Source organism: Bidens hawaiensis, unplaced genomic scaffold (assembly GCF_021521415.1).
Source record: "Bidens hawaiensis isolate Kalapana, Puna unplaced genomic scaffold, B.hawaiensis_p1.1 tig00012897_1, whole genome shotgun sequence".
NCBI lineage: Eukaryota > Viridiplantae > Streptophyta > Magnoliopsida > Asterales > Asteraceae > Bidens > Bidens hawaiensis.
Window position 1 is genome coordinate 6278 of NW_027492076.1, and position 19961 is coordinate 26238.

Genomic DNA, 19961 nt, shown 5'->3' on the forward strand with positions numbered 1-19961 from the left:
TTCGAGTCCTGATCTCACCCGGTTTGACCAGCTCCTCGCTGTCATGCCGTGTGGGGGTCGGGATTTATCCGGGGAATCCCTCAATAGGTGGACTGCTAGGGGCTCCGAATGTCCGGACTCATGGCCTGCTCGGGCTACCTTTAGCCAATGAGGGCCGCGTACGAAGTACCCGGCGTTGGTAGTCCAAATAAAAAATATATATATTTAGTAGACTTAACATGAAAGTAAGTAATAAAGATACAGCCTAGGGGACTCGTATTCGGTTTGGTTTGGATCGGATCGGATCGGATCGGATCGGATCGGATCGGATCGCATCGCTTCCTCTCTATCTATATCTGACAGTTGACACCTCGCAGCCGATCTCCGGCACGGCGGCGCCCCATTTATGCTCCGATCGTATAATTTCTCATATATATTTAGTCAACTACGCGGTAAGCTTTATGCTTTCTCTCATCGATCGATCTCAGATCCTTTCAATCACTTCATCATCTCAACTATTTACACCTATAACCTTCACAGTCTGTAGTTAACATTAAATCATTCTTTCACGCTTCTTCTATTTTGATCATCGTCTAATTAGTTTAGAATTCGTATGTGTATCAGATCTGTTTTATTAGTATTCTGTTGCTATTGATTGCTATGTTATTATTAGCTGGAATTATGATCTCTTTACTCTCTGAAGATTAGGTTTAACTTTTATCCTAATTCTGTATTACATTGCCATAATTAGGTATGTTATTATACTATTTGGTGTATCTAATTGTTATGTAAGAACGTTGTTGTGTTGGGATCTGTAGGCAGTTAGGCACTGCATTTTTTGTTGTTGTAGCTATAGATTGTGCATACATAAATTACATATTGTTCTTTTTAGCTATGTATGTTTTTAAGAAAGATGTATAATGATGAAGCTATGCATCGGTTATCTTATCATAATATTTTTATGTAACTTTATGTTCTCTACAACAGGAATCATGAAGTTGAACCTTGTCATCAACACATAAGACAGATTTATCTTGAGATCATGGAATCACCTGGTTAGATCCTAGAAACTTTTTGAAGATTTTATAGATTTATCAAGTCTTAGGCCACCTTTATTAGCATGCTATACTTTTGGATTCTCATTCTTGATTTTGTTTGACATCTGTTGCAGCTGGTAGATTGAGGGCTACATCTGTTGTTGTACTTACACTTGATACCAATGAGGTGTACATAGTTGCTAGCTTGTCTTCCAGGAACGACACTCAGGTTATTTATATCGACCCGACAACGGGTTATCTTAGACATGAGCGGAAGCAAGGTTATGATGTTTTTAACTCTGAAGATGAGGCATTAAACTACATCACAAATGGTTCAAGGTCAGTTTGTAAGAGTATAATTTATGCAACAGCCATATTAGGTTATGCAGTGCTTGGGAGCTCCGGTTTGCTGCTAGTTGCAACAAAGTTGACTGCTAGCATTCCGAATCTGCCTGGTGATGGCTGTGTGTACACTATTAGTGAGAGTCAGTGGGTCAAAGTTGTACTTCAAAACCCTCAACCTCAAGGGAAAGGAGAGAAAAAGAATATTCAAGAATTGGCTGAACTTGATATTGATGGAAAACACTATTTCTGTGAAACAAGGGATTTAACTCATCCATTTCCGAGTCACACTACTGTAAGGAACCCTGATGAGGAGTTTGTTTGGAATGGGTGGTTCTCAAGTTCTTTTAAAAAAATTGGTTTAGAGCAGCACTGTGTCGTTTTACTGCAGGTAATTTGTGTGTTATAACCTTGGAAATTAAGAAATTAGTACATCTATCCAATTACAGACTGGTAATATGTCTCTTATTCTTATAAGTTATAACCTTATTAATAAGAGTTATAGCATGATATTCATTTTGTAACATGGTAAGTTCATATAGCATGAGATTCAATAGTATCACATGCTTAACCAATCTACGTCAATGAACAGGGTTTTGCTGAATGTAAAAGTTTCCTAAGCTTAGGCCCGCAAGAAGGCATTGTTGCTCTTATAGCTCGTCGGAGCAGGCTTCATCCAGGCACACGATACTTAGCAAGAGGCATAAATTCATGTTACAGCACAGGTAGGCTGACATTTTCTAAGCCCATACTGTTTATGTTTTTTATTATAGTTATATTCATCTTGTGAAATTATGTGGAAATGTATTATGTTTGTTACTTTATGTCTTTATCAATATGTCTGGTTACTCATGAGTGCTTGAGTTCTTGTAGTGTTTTTTATCGATCTTCTATATCTTTTGTTCAGTCTAAGCTGTTTTCCAATGCGTTCTTTCAATATAGTTTTGTAGTTCAACTTTTAAAAAAAGTTGTACTTGAACAGCTGACACTATAACTTGATAGCCATCATTGCTATTGTGGTTGTGCACAATAGTTGAATATAGTTAAACAAAGTAATTGTACGTGTATTGTATTATGATATTATGATGATTACATGGGATGTATATAGAATACATATTTACACTTTGTACCCATCTAATATTAAGTTATGTCATTAACTGTCTAATATTCCCCCGCAAGCTAAGGCCGGGTAACGACCTGTAGCTTGGACCGTAACTCGGAAAATCGTTGTGACGACAACGGCTTGGTAAAGATTTCTGCAATCTGGTCATGTGTGGAAATGAATTGCACAACAAGTTTTCCTTCAGCAACCTTTTCTCGGACAAAGTGGAAATCAACCTCAACATGTTTCGTGCGAGCATGAAATACAGGATTCTAAGATAAATATATAGCACCCAAGTTATCACACCATAGAACAGGAGCCGATGACGTAGGAACCTTAAGTTCTCGAAGAAGAGCCTCAAGCCCGGCTACAGTATCAGCTAAGGCTTTGTACTCAGATTCTGTTGATGACCGAGAGACAGTTTGCTGTTTCTTGGCAGACCATGAAATAAGATTGGAACCAAGATAGATTGCAAATCCCCCGGTGGATCGTCAGTCATCAGGACAACCAGCCCAGTCCGCATCCGAGAAGGCATTTAGAGAGGAATTATGAGCATCAGTATAGGCATTTAGAGAGGAACCTGAGGCTTGTTGGATAAGGAGACCATAATCAAACGTTCCTTGGAGATACCAAAGTATTCTTTTGACTGCGGACCAATGGTTTTCAGTTGGAGCATGCATAAACTGACAAACCTTATTAACTGCAAAAGTAATGTCCGGGCGAGACAAGGTGACATATTGTAGGGCACCGACAATCTGACGATAGCGAACTGGATTGTCAAACAAAGGGCTGTCACCAAGAGACAAATTAGCAGTGGGAGTAATCGGGGATGTGACTGGTGTTGCCTGTGAAAGACCGGCCCGATGCAGTATTTCCAAAATGTATTTCTTTTGAGATAGAATCATATCTGAACCCTGAGGAACAACTTCAACACCCAAAACATATGAAAGATATCCCAAATCCTGTATGGCAAATGTTTGGCCCAAACATTGAATGACATGATTAATCACATCAGGATTGTTGCCCGTAAGAATTACGTCATCAACGTAAACCAACATGTATAATAGAGTTCCATGAGAGGAATAAATAAAAAGAGAGGGATCTGTTTTAGATTCTCTAAACCCAAGAGAATCTAAGGCCCGGGTTAGACGATTGAACCATGCACGTGGAGCCTGCTCGAGTCCATAAAGGGCTTTATGAAGCAGACAAACATGATTCGGTCTCTTTGGATCAATAAAGCCTTGTGGCTGTCTTAAATAAACTATCTCAGTAAGGTCTCCTTGCAAAAATGCATTTTGAACATCCAATTGTCGAAGTGTCCACCGTTGTGTCACGGCAAGAGATAGAACCGTGCGAATGGTAGTGGACTTGACAACTGGACTAAATGTTTCATGATAGTCCACTCCTTGTTGTTTAAACCCTTTGGCCACTAGAAGTGCTTTGTGACGAGTAACGGCACCTGTTTGATCCCGTTTGAGTTTGTAAACCCATTTACAATCAACCACCTTTGCATTAGAAACAGGTGGAACAAGGGACCACGTGGCATTCTCTTCAGCCATGGCAGCCCGCCACCGAGGAGATTTGTTGGCAGCAGCAAAGGTGGTGGGTTCAATGTCGGAAGGAGTGGTAGAGGCAGTGTATGCTGATGGATTAAAGGGAACCCGCTTTTTAGGATTCTGGCGAAGATTGGCAGGCCGAGTACGTGGCGGGGAGGATGGGTCAGCAGCTGAGTCAGCCACTGCTGGTGGAGCTGAGTCGGCCACGGTTGGAGCAGGAGCTGGAGCAACCACTGCAACAGGTGTGGTCTGGGCAGGTTGTGTGGGACGACGGCTGTAGGTTTTAAGAGGAGGTGTGGGTTGATTGGTAACAGGAACATGTGTAGGAGATGGGGGAATTGGGGGTGAGGTAGCAGGTTTTAGAGGGTCGATGGGTATAGTGGGTGAAGGATAGCTGGTGATATAAGGTTCTGGTGTGGGAGGGGAAGGTTGTGGAGAGGATATTTGTAGAAAAGGAAAGTGAAGCTCGTTAAAACGAACATGACGAGCGATATAGATGCGGTCAGTTTTCGGGTCAAAACGTCGATACCCGTGGTGGATGGGGCTGTACCCGAGAAATACACATGAGAGGGAACGAAATTCCATTTTGTGTTTATTGTACGGACGTATGTGAGGGTAACATTGACAACCAAAAACACGCAAAAAGGAGAAATCGGGCTTGTGAGAAAAAACATGTTCAAATGGAGAAATTTGGGAGGAGGTACGAGAGGGCATTCGGTTGATAAGGTAAACAGCCGTATCGAACGCAAAATGCCAAAAACGAGATGGAACACCGGATTGGGCAAGTAAGGTGAGGCCGGTTTCTACCACGTCTATGACGGCGTTCAACGAAACCGTTTTGCTCACTAGTGTGTGGACATGAGCGTCGATGGATTATGCCAAGTTGAGAGAAAAAATTGGACAGGTTCCTAAATTCTCCACCCCAATCCGTTTGGACAGACTTAAGTTTTGTTTTAAATTGCCGTTCAACCATAGCTACAAATTGTGTAAGAATTGCAAATACATCTGATTTTCGTTTTAAAGGGAAAATCCACATAAAGCGTGTAAAATGGTCAGCACACAATAAAAAATAATTATGTCCATCATAAGAAGTAATAGGAGCCGGTCCCCAAACATCACAAAAAACCAAATCCAAGATAGAAGTGCTTTTAAAATTAGAGGATGACAAAGAGAGTTTCGACGATTTCCCAATATGACAAGCATTACAAGGAATACTCGAACTTTTATTCAAAACAGGAAGACAATACTTAGATAACATGGAATGCAACAGTTGTGGATGAGGGTGACCCAGCCGTTGATGCCAAGTGTGGACAGGAGCACGAACAGTAGTGAAAGCAACTTTGGAGACTTGTTGAATTTGAGGAAGACGGATGGAATAGAGCCCATTCTCACTTGGACGCGTGAGGAGGGTAATGCGTGTAACCTTGTCCTTCACAGCAAAAAAAGAATCATGAAATTCAAAGAAAACATGATTATCGTGACAAAATTTTTGAACGGAAAGAAGATTTTTTTTTAATTTGTGGAACATGAAGGACATTTAACAAGGAAAAGGTTTTGTTAGGTGAATAAAAGCGAGTGGAACCAACATGTAAAATAGGTAAACCCTCACCATTGCCAACATGAAGAGCATGCTCGCCATAGTACGATTCAGTAGTGCCAAGGCTAGAAAGGTCTGGGGTTACATGGCTATTAGAACCAGTGTCGGGAAGCCAAGAGGATGCTTGAGAACGATAGTCAGCATGATTTGCCGAGGGCTGCTGCCTGGACCGAATGGTAGCAGGGTCACGATTAGGACAATCTGATGGTAGATGTCCAATTCCACACCGGTTGCACGTGCCATATACTGTATTCTGATTGGATGCCCAGTTGAACTGACTTCGGTTTCCCCCAGACCCAGAGTAACGATTGTTTGAACCACGACCACGACCACGATTGTTGGTGGTACGATTTCGCCCACGGCTGTTCTGATTGTAGGAAGTAAAGAATGCCTGTGATTGTTGAGTTGTGGGTTGTAATTGAAAACCAAGCTGTCCAAGCTGTGAAGCAAGCTGAGAAAGAGCCTGCAAGGAATCCTGTTGTAAGGGTCCTGTTGCAAGAGGTGTGTTCCTGTGGCAGCTGTGACAAAAGCCTGTGGGGGTGGCACAACTGGTGCAGATTGTTTGACCATGTGATCATGATCCGAGAGCAGGCCATGGAGCTCATTAAACGCTGTGGGAACCTGTCGACCAAGAGTAGTGGATTTGAATCCATTATACTCCTCACGCAAGCTGGAAATCACAAGCATAACGTCTTTTTCTTTAAAAGGTTCACCAATATTAGCAAGGGCATCAGCATATTCTTTTGCCCGGTTGAGATATGCAGAAGGGGTTTCATCACCCTTCATCTGGAGCTTCAAAAGTTGAGTCTTCAAAGTGTATTCCCGGGAAGCCGTATGAGGCGCATAAGCATGTTCTAAGGAAAGCCATAGTTCTCGAGATGTAGTACCTTGAACATGTGAAAAGGAGGCTTCTGATATAGTGGAGATAATCAGCATACGGACGTGGGCATCATTAGCAACCCATATAGCATGATTAGGGTTAGGTTGAGATGCTTTGGGAGTGTCCCTGTCTAATGAAGCCGGTTGTTCGATCACAGCCGGTGGACAGGGAATGGTGCCATCAACATAGCCTATCAAATTGTTGTGACAAGAATAGGGTGGATCATCGTCTACCAAAAGCCATAGTTTGATGGGGACAAAGTAAAACCGAACTTATGAGAGTTGTGAGAGGTTTTCTCAATTGTGGAGAAGGCAGCAATCAAGGCCATTGTTCAGCCAAACAGGAAAAAAATGTTCGAAGATGTGAGGTTGTAAGAGTTGGCGGCAGTTAGGGTTAGGGTGGAACCTGGCTGTGAGACCAAGTTAAACAAAGTAATTGTACTTGTATTGTATTATGATATTATGATGATTACATGGAATATATAGAATACATATTTACACTTTGTATCCATCTAATATTAAGTTATGTCATTAACTGTCTAATAAATATGAACAAACTTTTTAGTCGAAACAAGTTTTAAAAGTTCAATCTTGTATCTCCTAATTCTTTGTGTAGACAGAATTGGTTCAAAACAGAAAAGGAACAACCAGAAGATGCATGCCCGATCAAACAACTATTGACTCTTTTTTTTTTATTAATTGAAAAACTGGTACATTACAATGAACCCAATGACCCTTTTAATAGACTAGGCCCTAAATCATTAAGTAACCCTAATTTGACTAAAGAAAGACACTTATAAACCTTAATTAAACCTTACCGAAATACTGAAATTTATACCAGTTAAAAACCAAATATTAAAGGACTCAAATATACCCCTAGACCTTATTTGAAAATTCCCTTGTCCCCATGAAGGTGCCTCAGTGGTAAGGAGGTGAGAATTTGTTGTGGAGCTCCAGGGGTCAAACCCTGGCATCATCCGATTTACTATTTACTAATGTAAACGTGATTTACCTCCCTCATGTTGGCTGTGGGACCGGTTTGTGGGGGACATCCAATGATGCATATAGCTTTTATTTGACAATTCCCATACAGAAAACAGCTAATAGCCAACTTCAATATTAACCCGTGACCCACAAACATGATTAGAGCTATCACTTTGTAGAATTTGGTAGATTGTAGATCTAATTCATGTTTAGTTCCTTGCAATAGTTTAATGATCTGGAGGAACTTGAAACCATTACTTGTAATGGGGGAGTTGGCAGCATGGGAAAGTCATACGGGTTTGGTAACGTGGCATATTTGGTCTGGGTTAACACTTCTCTGCTAACTTTTTTTGTTTCTTTTACAAATAATTTGTGTCAAGTGTGATTATGAAACTTACATTATTGTAATTATTATCCACTTCCTTTTAAAAAAATGGTATAGGATTAGCCCACAGAGTACGCTATCAAGAGTTGGTAGACTAATAGGATTAAAATCACATTTCATAAGTAGATTTTGCTTTCCGTATATCTAGACAAACTGGACATGTAAATGACAGCTGATTGTATATGCTTATTTTTTCATTAATAAAGTTCGCCAGGCATCGTACTTTTTACCCATAAAAATGATAAAATTAGCCAGGGCATCATACTTTTACCCAAAAAAAAGATGAGGCCTTACTAGTGAATTGATCATCCTTTAGCAACCAGCATACAACCCTGCGGTTCACTACACTTATGCTAATACACTTTGTGAAGCATCAACAATAAAAGGGGAAATAAGAGATTAGCATATGATTTGAAGTTTGAAGTTATCACAGTAACGAAATGAGTGAACTTCTTCAGGTTGTTTAGTTGATAGGTGGTAGTAAGAATTGTTAGAACAGTTTAACTTTTATCATGTTTTTATAGGAGGTTTGCACATCAAGCTGTCAGTGGTTCATGATTCATTTGATCAGTTTAACTGCCATCTTTTCTGAACAGGCAATGAAGTTGAGTGTGAGCAACTTGTATGGGTTCCAAAAAAGGCAGGCCAAAGTGTTCCTTTCAACACCTATATATGGAGACGTGGCACTATTCCTATGTGGTGGGGTGCAGAACTAAAGATGACTGCTGCAGAGGCAGAAATTTATGTTTCAGACCGTGACCCATATATGGGAAGTGCACAATACTATCAAAGATTAACTAAAAGATATGATAAAAGAAATATAACCATGGTTGGTTCAAATCAAAAGAAAAGTTCTGCAGTTCCAATTGTGTTGATTAACTTGTTACGCAACGCAGAAGGTAAGTCAGAATCCATTCTAGTTCACCATTTTGAGAAATCTATGAACCATATCAGATCAACCGGGAAACTTCCTAACACTAGAGTGCATTTAATAAACTATGATTGGCACGCAAGTACTAAGTTAAAAGGTGAACAACGAACCATTGAAGGATTGTGGGACCTTCTAAAAGCACCAACAATATCCATAGGCATTTCAGAAGGAGATTATCTGCCCTCTCGTCAGAGAATGAAGGATTGTCAAGGTGAAGTAATTTTCAATGATGACCTTGTGGGCGCGTTTTGCTTACGTTTACATCAAAATGGAGTCATTCGTTTCAACTGTGCTGATTCTCTGGACCGCACAAATGCTGCTAGTTATTTTGGTGCTCTTCAAGTTTTCACAGAGCAGTGTAGGCGCCTTGGAATATCTCTTGATAGTGACTTGGCTATTGATTATCAATCTGCTAAAAACTATGCCCCTTTGCCACCAGGTTGGGAAAAAAGAACCGATGCTGTAACGGGAAAATCATATTATATTGATCATAATACTAGGACTACAACGTGGAATCATCCATGTCCCGATAAATCTTGGAAGCGTTTTGACATGTCATTTGAGGAATTTAAAAGGTCTACAGTTTTGTCACCAGTTTGTATACTGGCTGACCTTTTTCTAAGTGCTGGTGATATTCATGCAACACTCTATACTGGATCTAAAGCAATGCATAGTCAGGTTCTTAGTATATTTAGTGAGCAAGCGGGAAAGTTCAAGCAGCAGTTTTCTGTTGCACAAAATGTGAAAATAACTTTGCAGAGAAGATATAAAAATGCAGTTGTTGATAGCTCTCGTCAGAAGCAGTTAGAGATGTTTCTTGGTATACGGCTTTTCAAGCATCTTCCATCACTTCCAGTCCAACCCTTACATGTATGTAACTGCTTGTGATGTATTGTTTTCTTATTTATGTTTTGCCTAACGCATTACTGAAAGAAGTCACGAGTGGCTCATTACTAGCATAGGCATGAGGGAAGTATGAAGAAATACGACATGTAAATTACAACTCGTTACTTCGTTAGGTTAATATGTTAGTAAATAGTCGAGTAATAACATAATAAAGTTCATTTTATAACTAGCTCATGTCCCAGTGTGATGCATGCTTAGTTTAAAATAATATGGATTTAAATAACTCATTCATGCCTTGTACTGTGGATATTCTCATTGCAGTATATATTCTAATATTGAACCCACTTTGCTTCCTTTATTAAGTTACATCTTTTTTTCTCTTACGCTGCTAATGTATAGTTTTGTCTCTAAAACTAAGTTTAATGTATGAGAACCTTTTCTGTTACTCTATATTATGGTTTGTACTTTGTAGGTGTGGGGATACCAGTATAAAATCTCACTCTGTCATAAACACCGTTATTTTACATAAAGCAAATTATGATTAATCTATGGGGTTTCATGAGAATTTCAAGACAGAGCTTGCTGTTAATCTTGGTTTTCTTTGTTAATAAAATAACTACTTTTTAGTAATATTTATTTAAAGAAAGTTGCATGTTGGTATTTTAGAATTGGGGGTCTTTAATATAGCAGTGGACTAGGATACCTGAACTTTGTTCCAAATTGTAGTACATCGAAAATTTTGGATAGCAATTTGACCTGATTTGGTGAAAGATTCAGTATACAATATTACCTCACTAATCACCTGGTTTTTGATATTGAACTTTCGCAAAGTAATTCTTGTCTTCCTGCCTGAAACTATCCTGTTGATATGCTGGCAAATGCATACCAGTAGATGGAGAGCATAGTCTGATATTACGTATCTGTATGTATTATGGAATTCTGATTTCTTGAAATCCAAAGTGAATTATGTTCTTAGAAGCTGCTCCCACACAGTAGCTGCCTGCAGGGACCTACCTACCTCTGGTGTTTGGTATAGGGCTTCCACAAACAATACTTTGCAAAACATGCATTTTAAATACCCTTTATTTTTGTGTTATACATTCTTTTGATCACATTGAGAATCTGTTTTTGTATTCTAGTGAACTCATTTTGTTTTTGCTTTTACCCATGAAATTGCACATAGTTTTTGCTTTTACCTTGCAGGAAATGCAGTAACAAGTTAGCAACAATTTTCTCATTTTTTTTGTTTAGTCAATTATCTTAAATCTCATAAGTAGAATTAACTAGCGTCGCACCCTTTATGTTTCACGATCTCAAATGTAGCAAGAAATTGACGAGTCTTGTTCATTGTCTGAAGCCTGCAATAAAGCGCCAGCTCACACATCTTTTTTTTTCCCTGACAGGTGACCAGTAGACCATTTGGTTGCCTTCTTAAGCCGGTTGCCAGCATTATGCCAAGTCCTGATGATGGGGGCAGCCTTCTTAGCTTTAAGCAAAAAGATCTTATCTGGGTAACCATAATATGTTTCTGTTTTCCAAGGCTTAAACATGGACATACCTTTATTGCTAATTACAAGTTTGAAGTTTTACCATCCAGTTTCTATTTTACAGGTTTCACCACAGGAAGCAGATGTAATGGAACTCTTTATACATCTTGGCGAGCCCTGTCATGTTTGCCAGGTTCTTCTCACAATTTCACATGGTGCAGATAGTTCAACATTTCCATCAAGGGTTGATGTGAGAACCGGACATGATCTAGATGGGCTTAAACTTGTTGTTGAGGTCTGATTAATCTTCCCTAGCACTCCACATATTAAATTAGTATCCACACTTTTTTTTCTCTTTAATTGGTGTTACGATAAACTTATATAAAGGCACAGGAATCTTTTTTGGAATTTTCTTCTCTAGGCTTGCTTATTAACATAGAAATTTCAGGAGTTTTCATTGCAATTATTTCCAGTCAACCTTCGTCACAATGCTAGTTTTAACTAACATTTTCATCTTTCCAAGTGTGTTCAGTTTCTTAGCTCTAAGAACTGCAGTTAGCCTTCATTTTTGTGGCTGCATCCCTAAGTTGTTTGGCCTATTTAATCACCAAGGATTCGTTAGAACCCAACTATTCTCTATAAAGAAATCAAATAGAGCACATGTATATTCCATAAGCAAGTTGACTTCAAAATGAAGACACATGATTGTTATCTTTTTCATTCAGCACATCTGTTGTTGATAGATAAGACCAAAGTCATGGGCTAAATGTTGCTTTAGCACACAAATGCTTGTAAGATTTTCTAGGTTTATGGCAGGTTATTAGTAACACACAAATGTAGGTTGTGGTGTCTTAAAATTTTGATAATGAACCTGCAATTGAGAAAACCTAGGTTTAATGTCACACATACGAACTGACTATGCATAATTCTTTTTTTTTGTTTCAGATTCATTTTTACTCTATTTAATATCTGATAGAAGTTATATGTTTAACTGATTGTCACAAAATGACAAAATAATGTTAATATATGGTTGTCCCTCATCATTTGCATTTTATATATTATAGAAGAAAACAGTGAAGTCAGAAATAATAATCATGCTATAAAAAGCAACAAGAAAAAAAGTTTGGTCTAGCTTGATCTACTATAACAAAGTTATCGGTCTGATTCTGGGCAGTTCAAGAAACATCATGCACATTCGAAAATTTAATTACTATGGAAATTTGAGCTGGTTAAATATTAATATGTATAATATTGAACTTGGTAACGTTAGGCAATGTTCTGGTTTTAGCTTAACTAGAATAGTTAAACATGGCTTATCTTTCGTTACAGGGAGCATCTATTCCTCAGTGTGCAAGTGGTACAAACATTGCAATACCCATACCAGGACCTAGTAGTGCAGAGGATATGGCTGTGACGGGTGCTGGTGCACGCCTACATGCCCAAGATACAACCAACCTTCCATTTTTGTATGATTTCGAAGAACTGGAAGGCGAACTGGATTTTCTTACTCGTGTGGTTGTGCTCACTTTCTATCCTGCCATGTCAGCCAAAACCCCAATCACACTCGGGGAGGTACAGTGAATATTAAAATATTACTTTATCGGTAATGCCATATTATTAGTTCTACAAGTAGGTGTGTATTTTCTTAAAATTGATCAAGCATCATCTGATTCCAAAAAAAATAGTAATTGGTAACTACTTCATAGGTTTGTTGGCCCAGATTCCGTAAGTACACACAAACACACTGGATTTTATGATCAAACTATGATCACGACTCTTTCTGTTTATTAAACCTTAATCTCATATTAATTTATCATTAAAATCAAAATGATTACAATAAAGTGGTAGGCAAACGGGCAACAAGCTGCGCCGCAACCCCCCTTTTGAAAGCAAAACCAATTCTACTAAAAACAAAGCGTTGGGTCGTAGGAGACGACAAAGTACCATGAACGACACGCTGAACCCTGTTCAGAAAATTCACGGCCCCCGGGGCCAGAAACCCAAATGTATCAAAAGCAAAAGGGAGAAACACGTGTTGATTTTCTAAACAGGCTTTCTCATGTTTGGCAACTTTGCCCGATTCGGCCTTCAACGCAGCCTGACCCACAACAAATCCACGGTCCCTGAGCCCGACAAGAGGAGACACTCCTGTAAGGTCCACACAAGCGTGTTTCCCCCCTGCCCACCCAAACACAAGAATATCAGCTGGTCGTAACATGGACCTCCCTTCGAGCGGATCTGTAAGAAAGTTAACTGGGGTCTCCTTTTTTGCAGAAATCCCTGTTTAAGAACATCGCACAGAACATCCCTAACCAAATCATGCCTATATTTAAAACCGGGTAATTCTTTGCAATGCATCATTTATAACTTTCTAAAGAAAAACTTGCCATACTAAATAACTTTCTATTTAATATTAAATAACTTTCTAATCATACTATAACTCGAATTAGGAAAACATATAAACATAATATTCTTGCCATACTAAATTCAACATACCAAAATAAATCGATAAACATAAAACTGATCCTATCTGTGGACTCTTTTATTGCTCAGCTCTTAAATTTTCACATATGAACGAATTAGGATTAACTTCCAATATGGTTTCCCCTAGATTTAGTGATTTACTTTCCGTCACCTACACCATACTGTTACGTTAACTGTTTAGGTGTGACATGATGTTCATGTTGGTATAGCCATTTAATTTGGCTTCAAATACCGTGAGAGCGTATGATTTCTTAGAGATGAATTATGATAGATGTTGATCTGCATGTTATGAACTGTAAATGGAGGGTCAGTTGAATTGCTATATCCAAATAGCATGCCATTCATGTGTGATGACAACACTTCCTAAATCTTAACAATAAGTCTGGTGAACAAATCTCTAACCAAATTAACACTGGTGACAACAATTCTGATTGATGCACTCAATCTTTAGTTAAATTAATCACTGCTTGTGTGTGTGTGTCACTGTTGATGTTGAAACGTTTATTATTACAGTGGTGGTTGATTTAATTTATACTTGTTGCTCTTTCCGGATTATGTAACAGGTAGAGATACTTGGAATCACTCTTCCATGGAGAGATCTTTTCACTTCTGATGGACCTGGAATGAAGTTATGGGATCATATCAGTAATGTTAATGAAGATACCGATCCTATTCCATCTGATATCAACAGCAATCCTTTTGCATTTGATGATGTACTGCCCCCTGCAAAATCTGAAAATCCCACCAGCACTTGGGTGGACCTCTTATCAGGATATGACTTTATATCAGGACCCATTTCACAACCAGTGCAAGAACCTGCTTTCCATGACCCATTTCTCAACCCGTTTCATGGTCATGATGATGAAGCATATGATTCTCCTCCTAAGGTTTCTGTACAAGATAAAAAGCCAACTGAAAGTGGTCCTCAGCAATATATAAGTTGTTTTAAGAATTTGACTGCCTCACATGTGGTATGTTATTTCTTTTATATGCTTTTGCTATTGCATATGTTGAAATTGATTGGTCAAGGTCATGTTTTGGTGTAGAATACGGTTATAGGTGCATATGAAAAAGACACTCCATTGTTTACCGCATTGTATCTGTGTGCAGCTCGATAATATTTTCCAAAATAAAAATCGATATGTATATTCAGTTGCCACATTCACATTGATTTCTTCAATACCCTAAAGAGTTCTATGCAAAAGACGGGTTTTTTTTTTGCAAGAAAAGAGAGAACAAAGTAAATAATATTTTTTTCTCAATTTAAAAAAGTATTAAAATACAAGAAAATTGGTTAAAGGGCAATGTTAGTCATCTCTTTTAACATTCTATAAAAAATACATAAACAAAATTCATGTATATATAGAAGCCACCCATGTGTAGGTTTTGTATATCATTATATATGTTAAGGAGAGCGTTAAAACAATATTTATAAAATAACAGCGGAGTGACAACTACACACACTCAAGAGGTTCGAATATGAGTCATTGACAATGCAGATGGAACTCATTTCTACTTTTATATGTAAATCTTGTTATAAAGTAACTACCTTCGTATGCTGCAGTTCATTCAATAGACAATATAGATGCAAGTTGTTTTCTTTTGAGGTCATAAATACACAATGTTAATAAATTTTTGCAGGCTAACAAGTTAAGTTTTGTTGACGCTATGAAATTAGAAATCGAACGTCTCAGCCTAAATCTATCTGCTGCTGAACGCGATAGAGCTTTATTGTCTATTGGCATTGATCCCGCCACTATAAATCCCAACTTGTTGCTTGAAGAATCTTATGTGTCTTCATTATGCAAGGTTGCCAATGCACTCGCACTTGCCGGTCACATTTCACTAGAAGACAAAACTATTGGGTCTATCGGTCTCGATTCAACTGATCTTGATGATAATATTGACATTGATTTCTGGAACATTAATAAAATAGGCGAGGGTTGTTGTGGGGCCCCGTGTCAAGTTCGTGCTGAAGATGTAACATCTTCATCGGATTCCGTGTACACGTGCAATGAGTGTCGGCGTAAGGTTTGCAGGGCTTGTTGTGGGGGTAAAGGAGCTCTTCTTCTTGTAGGAAGTTATAATGGTGATTTGTCTAGTCGGTCTGCTAGTACGGATGGGGTTATTTGTAAGCTGTGCTGTCATGATAGTGTGCTTGATGCATTGCTTCTGGACTATGTTAGGGTTTTGGTTAACCAGAGAAGAAGTAGTAGGTCTGATCTTGCTGCTTATAAAGCATTAGACCAAGTTGTAGGAAGAGACTATATTTCCAGAAGAGTGATGATCAAGTCTGACAGAAATGGACCTAATGCCATCCAACGGTTACTTAAAGGACAGCAATCATTAGCTGAATTTCCGTTTGGTAGCATTTTGCATTCGGTATTCTCTCTCATCAATTAGTTACTCTTGTTTCTGTCCCACTCACAAGTATATGCCAAACTTAATTTCTGCTTTTAAGTAAATTTGGAAATACTCACCTGCTTAAACTAAGGAGTGTTCAAAAACTTGAATCGACCGAACCGTTGAAACCAAAGCAAGTCGGTCAGTTTGAGATCCAAACGGTTTGGTTCGCAGTTTAGTTTTCAAGGTTTGACGGTTTAATCGTTTGGTTCTGTTTGAAACTTGGAACCGACCATGTAAACTGAGCAGGCTATTTAACCTTTATTATTATGTATATTTTTTATTGAGTAAACTGCTGAAATTGTCCCTGAGGTTTTGTTCACACTCGCCACTTTCATCAAAAGTTTTTCTTTTTTCTTCATTTGAAACCTTGAGGTCTTACAAGCCTTGTCATACCATCCAATTTGCTAAGTCATGGGTGTTTTTGGAAGATGTAGTTATGTATATGTATCATGATCATGAACCAATTCTATTATTTCAAAAAATTTATTACAAACTAACAATTTTGAATACACACACACATATTAGGGTTAGTGGTCATAAGCTTGTTGGCTAAGCCCCTTAGGGTTCTTGTAACTTTGTCTATATATACGTACATTGTATGATAGTTAAAACATATCAATAGAAATCTCTCTTTACCTTTACTATATGTATCATGTATGTATGGTATGCACATATAGATATATCATCTATATGTATATATAGATATATGTATATATGTGACGGATTCTAAAATCTTTTGTTGCTTTTTGCTTTTACTAGATTGAATCAGCTCCCGGTTCAGCACCAGTGTTATCATTGCTCGCACCGTTGGACAGCGTGTCACAAGACTCATCATACTGGAAAGCACCTTCTAGAAACACTTGCGCTGAATTTGCTATTGTTCTTGGCAATCTTTCCAGTGTCTCCAGTGTTGTCCTTGTTCTTAGTCCATGTGGCTATTCTATGTCTGATGCTCCTACTGTAAGTAAAAACATAACTCGTTATCAAATACTCCCACAGTTATATTTATTAAGAGAAACCGAATATCCAAAAGATGATCAAAATCCTCTTCAAAATTCATTTTATTTTTCTGTAAGTAAAACATTATCCAAGAACCAGACCCAAACAAAAACCATGGTTTGGTCGCGGTTTTCCATGTGATGAAGATTCAAAACCGAAAAAATCGAACTGAACAATATTTATGGATTTTAATTTCTAATATTGATAAGTAATTTACAAGAATTTAATAGTAGTGTAACCCAAATATTGTATCCCAAATTATAATAACACTTAACGAAAAAGATAATGTTTTAGCCCCAAATTCATCATTTTAGGCCAAATTTATTGCAGCCAAAAATTTTCAAGGCCAAATGGTAAAACCAAAAAGAGAGAAACCTAACAGTTTTTAAGAACTCTAAAACCGAATTTTTGGCTTGAGCCCAAACCCGACCCAAGCACTCCCCTAGACTTTTCAAGGCGAGCCCATTTTAGTCGAACCCTCTTTTGGCCCGAACCAAACCAATGTTTTTTAAAAATGGCTCGTTAACATGTTTCGACCTGTTGGCTGATTTGGCCCACCCATTTACACTGTAGTGGAGATTCATTCTGGTTCACCATGCAGGTGCAAATATGGGCAGGCAATAAGATAGACAAGGAAGAAAGAAAAATAATGGGAAAATGGGATATTGGATCATTCATCACATCTTCTCCCGAACTTACCGGGCCCGAAAAGCCCGGTAGCACATGCCCAAGACACATCAACTTTTCATTTCAAAGCCCGGTTCGCTGTCGAATCATCTGGATCAAACTCAGTATCCAAAAAACCGGTTCAACCTCTTCTTTAAACTTTGACAAGGATTTTGACCTTCTATCCTTGGATGAAAACCCGTTCTCCCGAAGCTTGTCTTTAGAACCCGTACCCGACCCGTGTCTGCATGCAAAGAGAATCATTGTAGTTGGAAGTCCTGTGAAGTTAGAGATGCCAACACAAACCTCGTACCAAAGTGGTGTGAGGAACTGGTTGGAGAGAGCGCCACCAGTCAACCGGTTCAAGGTTCCCATTGAGGCCGAGAGGTTGATTGCCAACGAGCTCGCTTTGGAGCAATATCTATCTCCAGCTTCACCGACGCTCGCTGGGTTCCGGCTTGACGGGTTTAGTGCCATAAGGCCCCGGGTTACACACTCACCGTCGTTGTCGGTTGTTTGGGAAGATAGATTCATATCTGCAGCGGTTCTTTACATTCAAGTATCCGTTTTACAGGTACTTATTATAAGAAATATCTTGTCGTCTATCGTATATAGAAGAGAGGTTCATTACAAATAGGGCTGTAAACGAACCGAACGAACACGAACAAGGCCTGAACGAACACGAACAAGGCCTTGTTCATGTTCGTTCGTTAAGAAAATAATGTGTTCACGAACGGTTCACAAACACTTACCGAACGAGATTTTATGTTCGTGTTCGTTCATTAAGGAAATTAATGTGTTCACGAATGGTTCACGAAAACAAATGAACACAAATAAATCGGCAGAGCCTAAAGATTGAGGCCGATGTATTCATCAATGTGAATAATGAAAGTCTGTAAATGAATCGAACGAACACGAATAAGGGCATGTTCGTGTTCGTTCATTTAACTTTAAAAGAACATAGACACTTAATCAAACAAATATTTATGTTCATGTTTGTTTATTTAAAAATGGACCTTTGTGGGTTTGTTTAAGATCTAAACGGACATAACTGAACAAAGATAAACGAACATGCATGTATGAACAGATGTAAATGAACACAAATATAAAGGAACTTAAATGAAACAAGTTAACAAATATAAAACTTTTAAGAAGATGACCTATCTAGATAATATTTAATTATTTTCCATTAATACATAAACGAACATAAACAAATGTTCATGAACATAAATGAACGAACGGAACATGTGTTCATGTTCGTTTAATTAAACGAACGCAAATTTGTTGTTCATGTTCGTTCATTTATTAAATAAACGAACATAAACGAACTTCCCGCCGAACGTTCGGTTCGTTTACAGGCCTAATTACAAAAGACTAAATTATTGCGAGAACAAAATTAATAATTTTAATTCTAGGTAGCTAATTGTTTCTGTTCTTGCAGGACAATGGAAAAATGGTGGTAGTTGCAGAATACCGGTTACCGGAGGTGAAGACTGGAACACCTATGTACTTTGACTTTCCAAGACCATTGACCGCTCGGCGTGTCTTGTTTAGACTAGGTGGAGATGTTGCTTCATTTGCAGATGATCCTGCTGATCTGGAGGACTCTTTCGACCTGCAAGGCCCGTTGGCTGGAGGCCTCTTGTTAGCAAACCGTGTGAAATTATATTATTATCCGGATCCGAATGAGCTGGGGAAATGGGCCAGCCTTTCTGCTGTTTAGATGCTACATGTGTGATTTTGTACATTAAATACACTCATTCATTGTTGTAATCATGTCTAGATTTCTTGTATAATGGGGAATTTTCGTTTTATATTCTCCTTCCTTCAAGTGAGTGTAAAACTTAATGAAACAGATGTCTTTTTCAATTTCCACTCATTTTATTGTGTTGTTTTTCAAGTGTTTGATTGTATCTATAGACCAAATGCTTGTGGCTTTTGTTATCATATAACGTAAACGGAAATAAATGAATAAATGAACGTATTTATAGAACCAATACAACTATTTGAACCAATTGGCAGGTAAAAGAAATTAAAAGTTAATAAAATAGAAGCTCACAAATGATTAAAGAAATTAAAAGAAACTAAAAATTAATTAAATAGAAACTCAAAAAAAAAAAAAGATAAAAAAACCTCTAAAAAAATCATAACTCAAAATATAAATAAAAAACTAAAAATACCCCTAAAGGCCCTAAATCTTTCTCACCATTCTCATTTTCATGACCTTTTGTAGGATAACTTAACTTTACACCATATATCTGTTAAGAACATATAGAATCTA

General features: G+C 38.1%; 1 protein-coding gene across 1 annotated transcript; it reads left to right on the forward strand.

Annotated features, from left to right (window-relative positions):
• Positions 1-971: 971 nt before the first annotated feature.
• On the forward strand, positions 972-19602 carry LOC143542539 (putative phosphoinositide phosphatase SAC9). The gene is made up of 12 exons (XM_077035105.1): positions 972-1034; positions 1151-1749; positions 1951-2083; positions 8458-9662; positions 11042-11149; positions 11250-11420; positions 12455-12697; positions 14173-14580; positions 15251-15991; positions 16775-16975; positions 17616-18254; positions 19122-19602. The coding sequence occupies exons 1-12, from the start codon at positions 1022-1024 to the stop codon at positions 19401-19403; spliced, it is 4743 nt and encodes a 1580-aa protein (XP_076891220.1). The 5' UTR covers positions 972-1021; the 3' UTR covers positions 19404-19602.
• Positions 19603-19961: the final 359 nt, after the last annotated feature.

Bases quoted from the DNA above. Each gene is read 5' to 3' on its own strand.
- LOC143542539 (XM_077035105.1), top strand. The intron at 11,421-12,454 runs GTCTGATTAATC...CTTTCGTTACAG, and splicing joins GGCTTAAACTTGTTGTTGAG to GGAGCATCTATTCCTCAGTG. The intron at 12,698-14,172 runs GTACAGTGAATA...ATTATGTAACAG, and splicing joins CCCCAATCACACTCGGGGAG to GTAGAGATACTTGGAATCAC.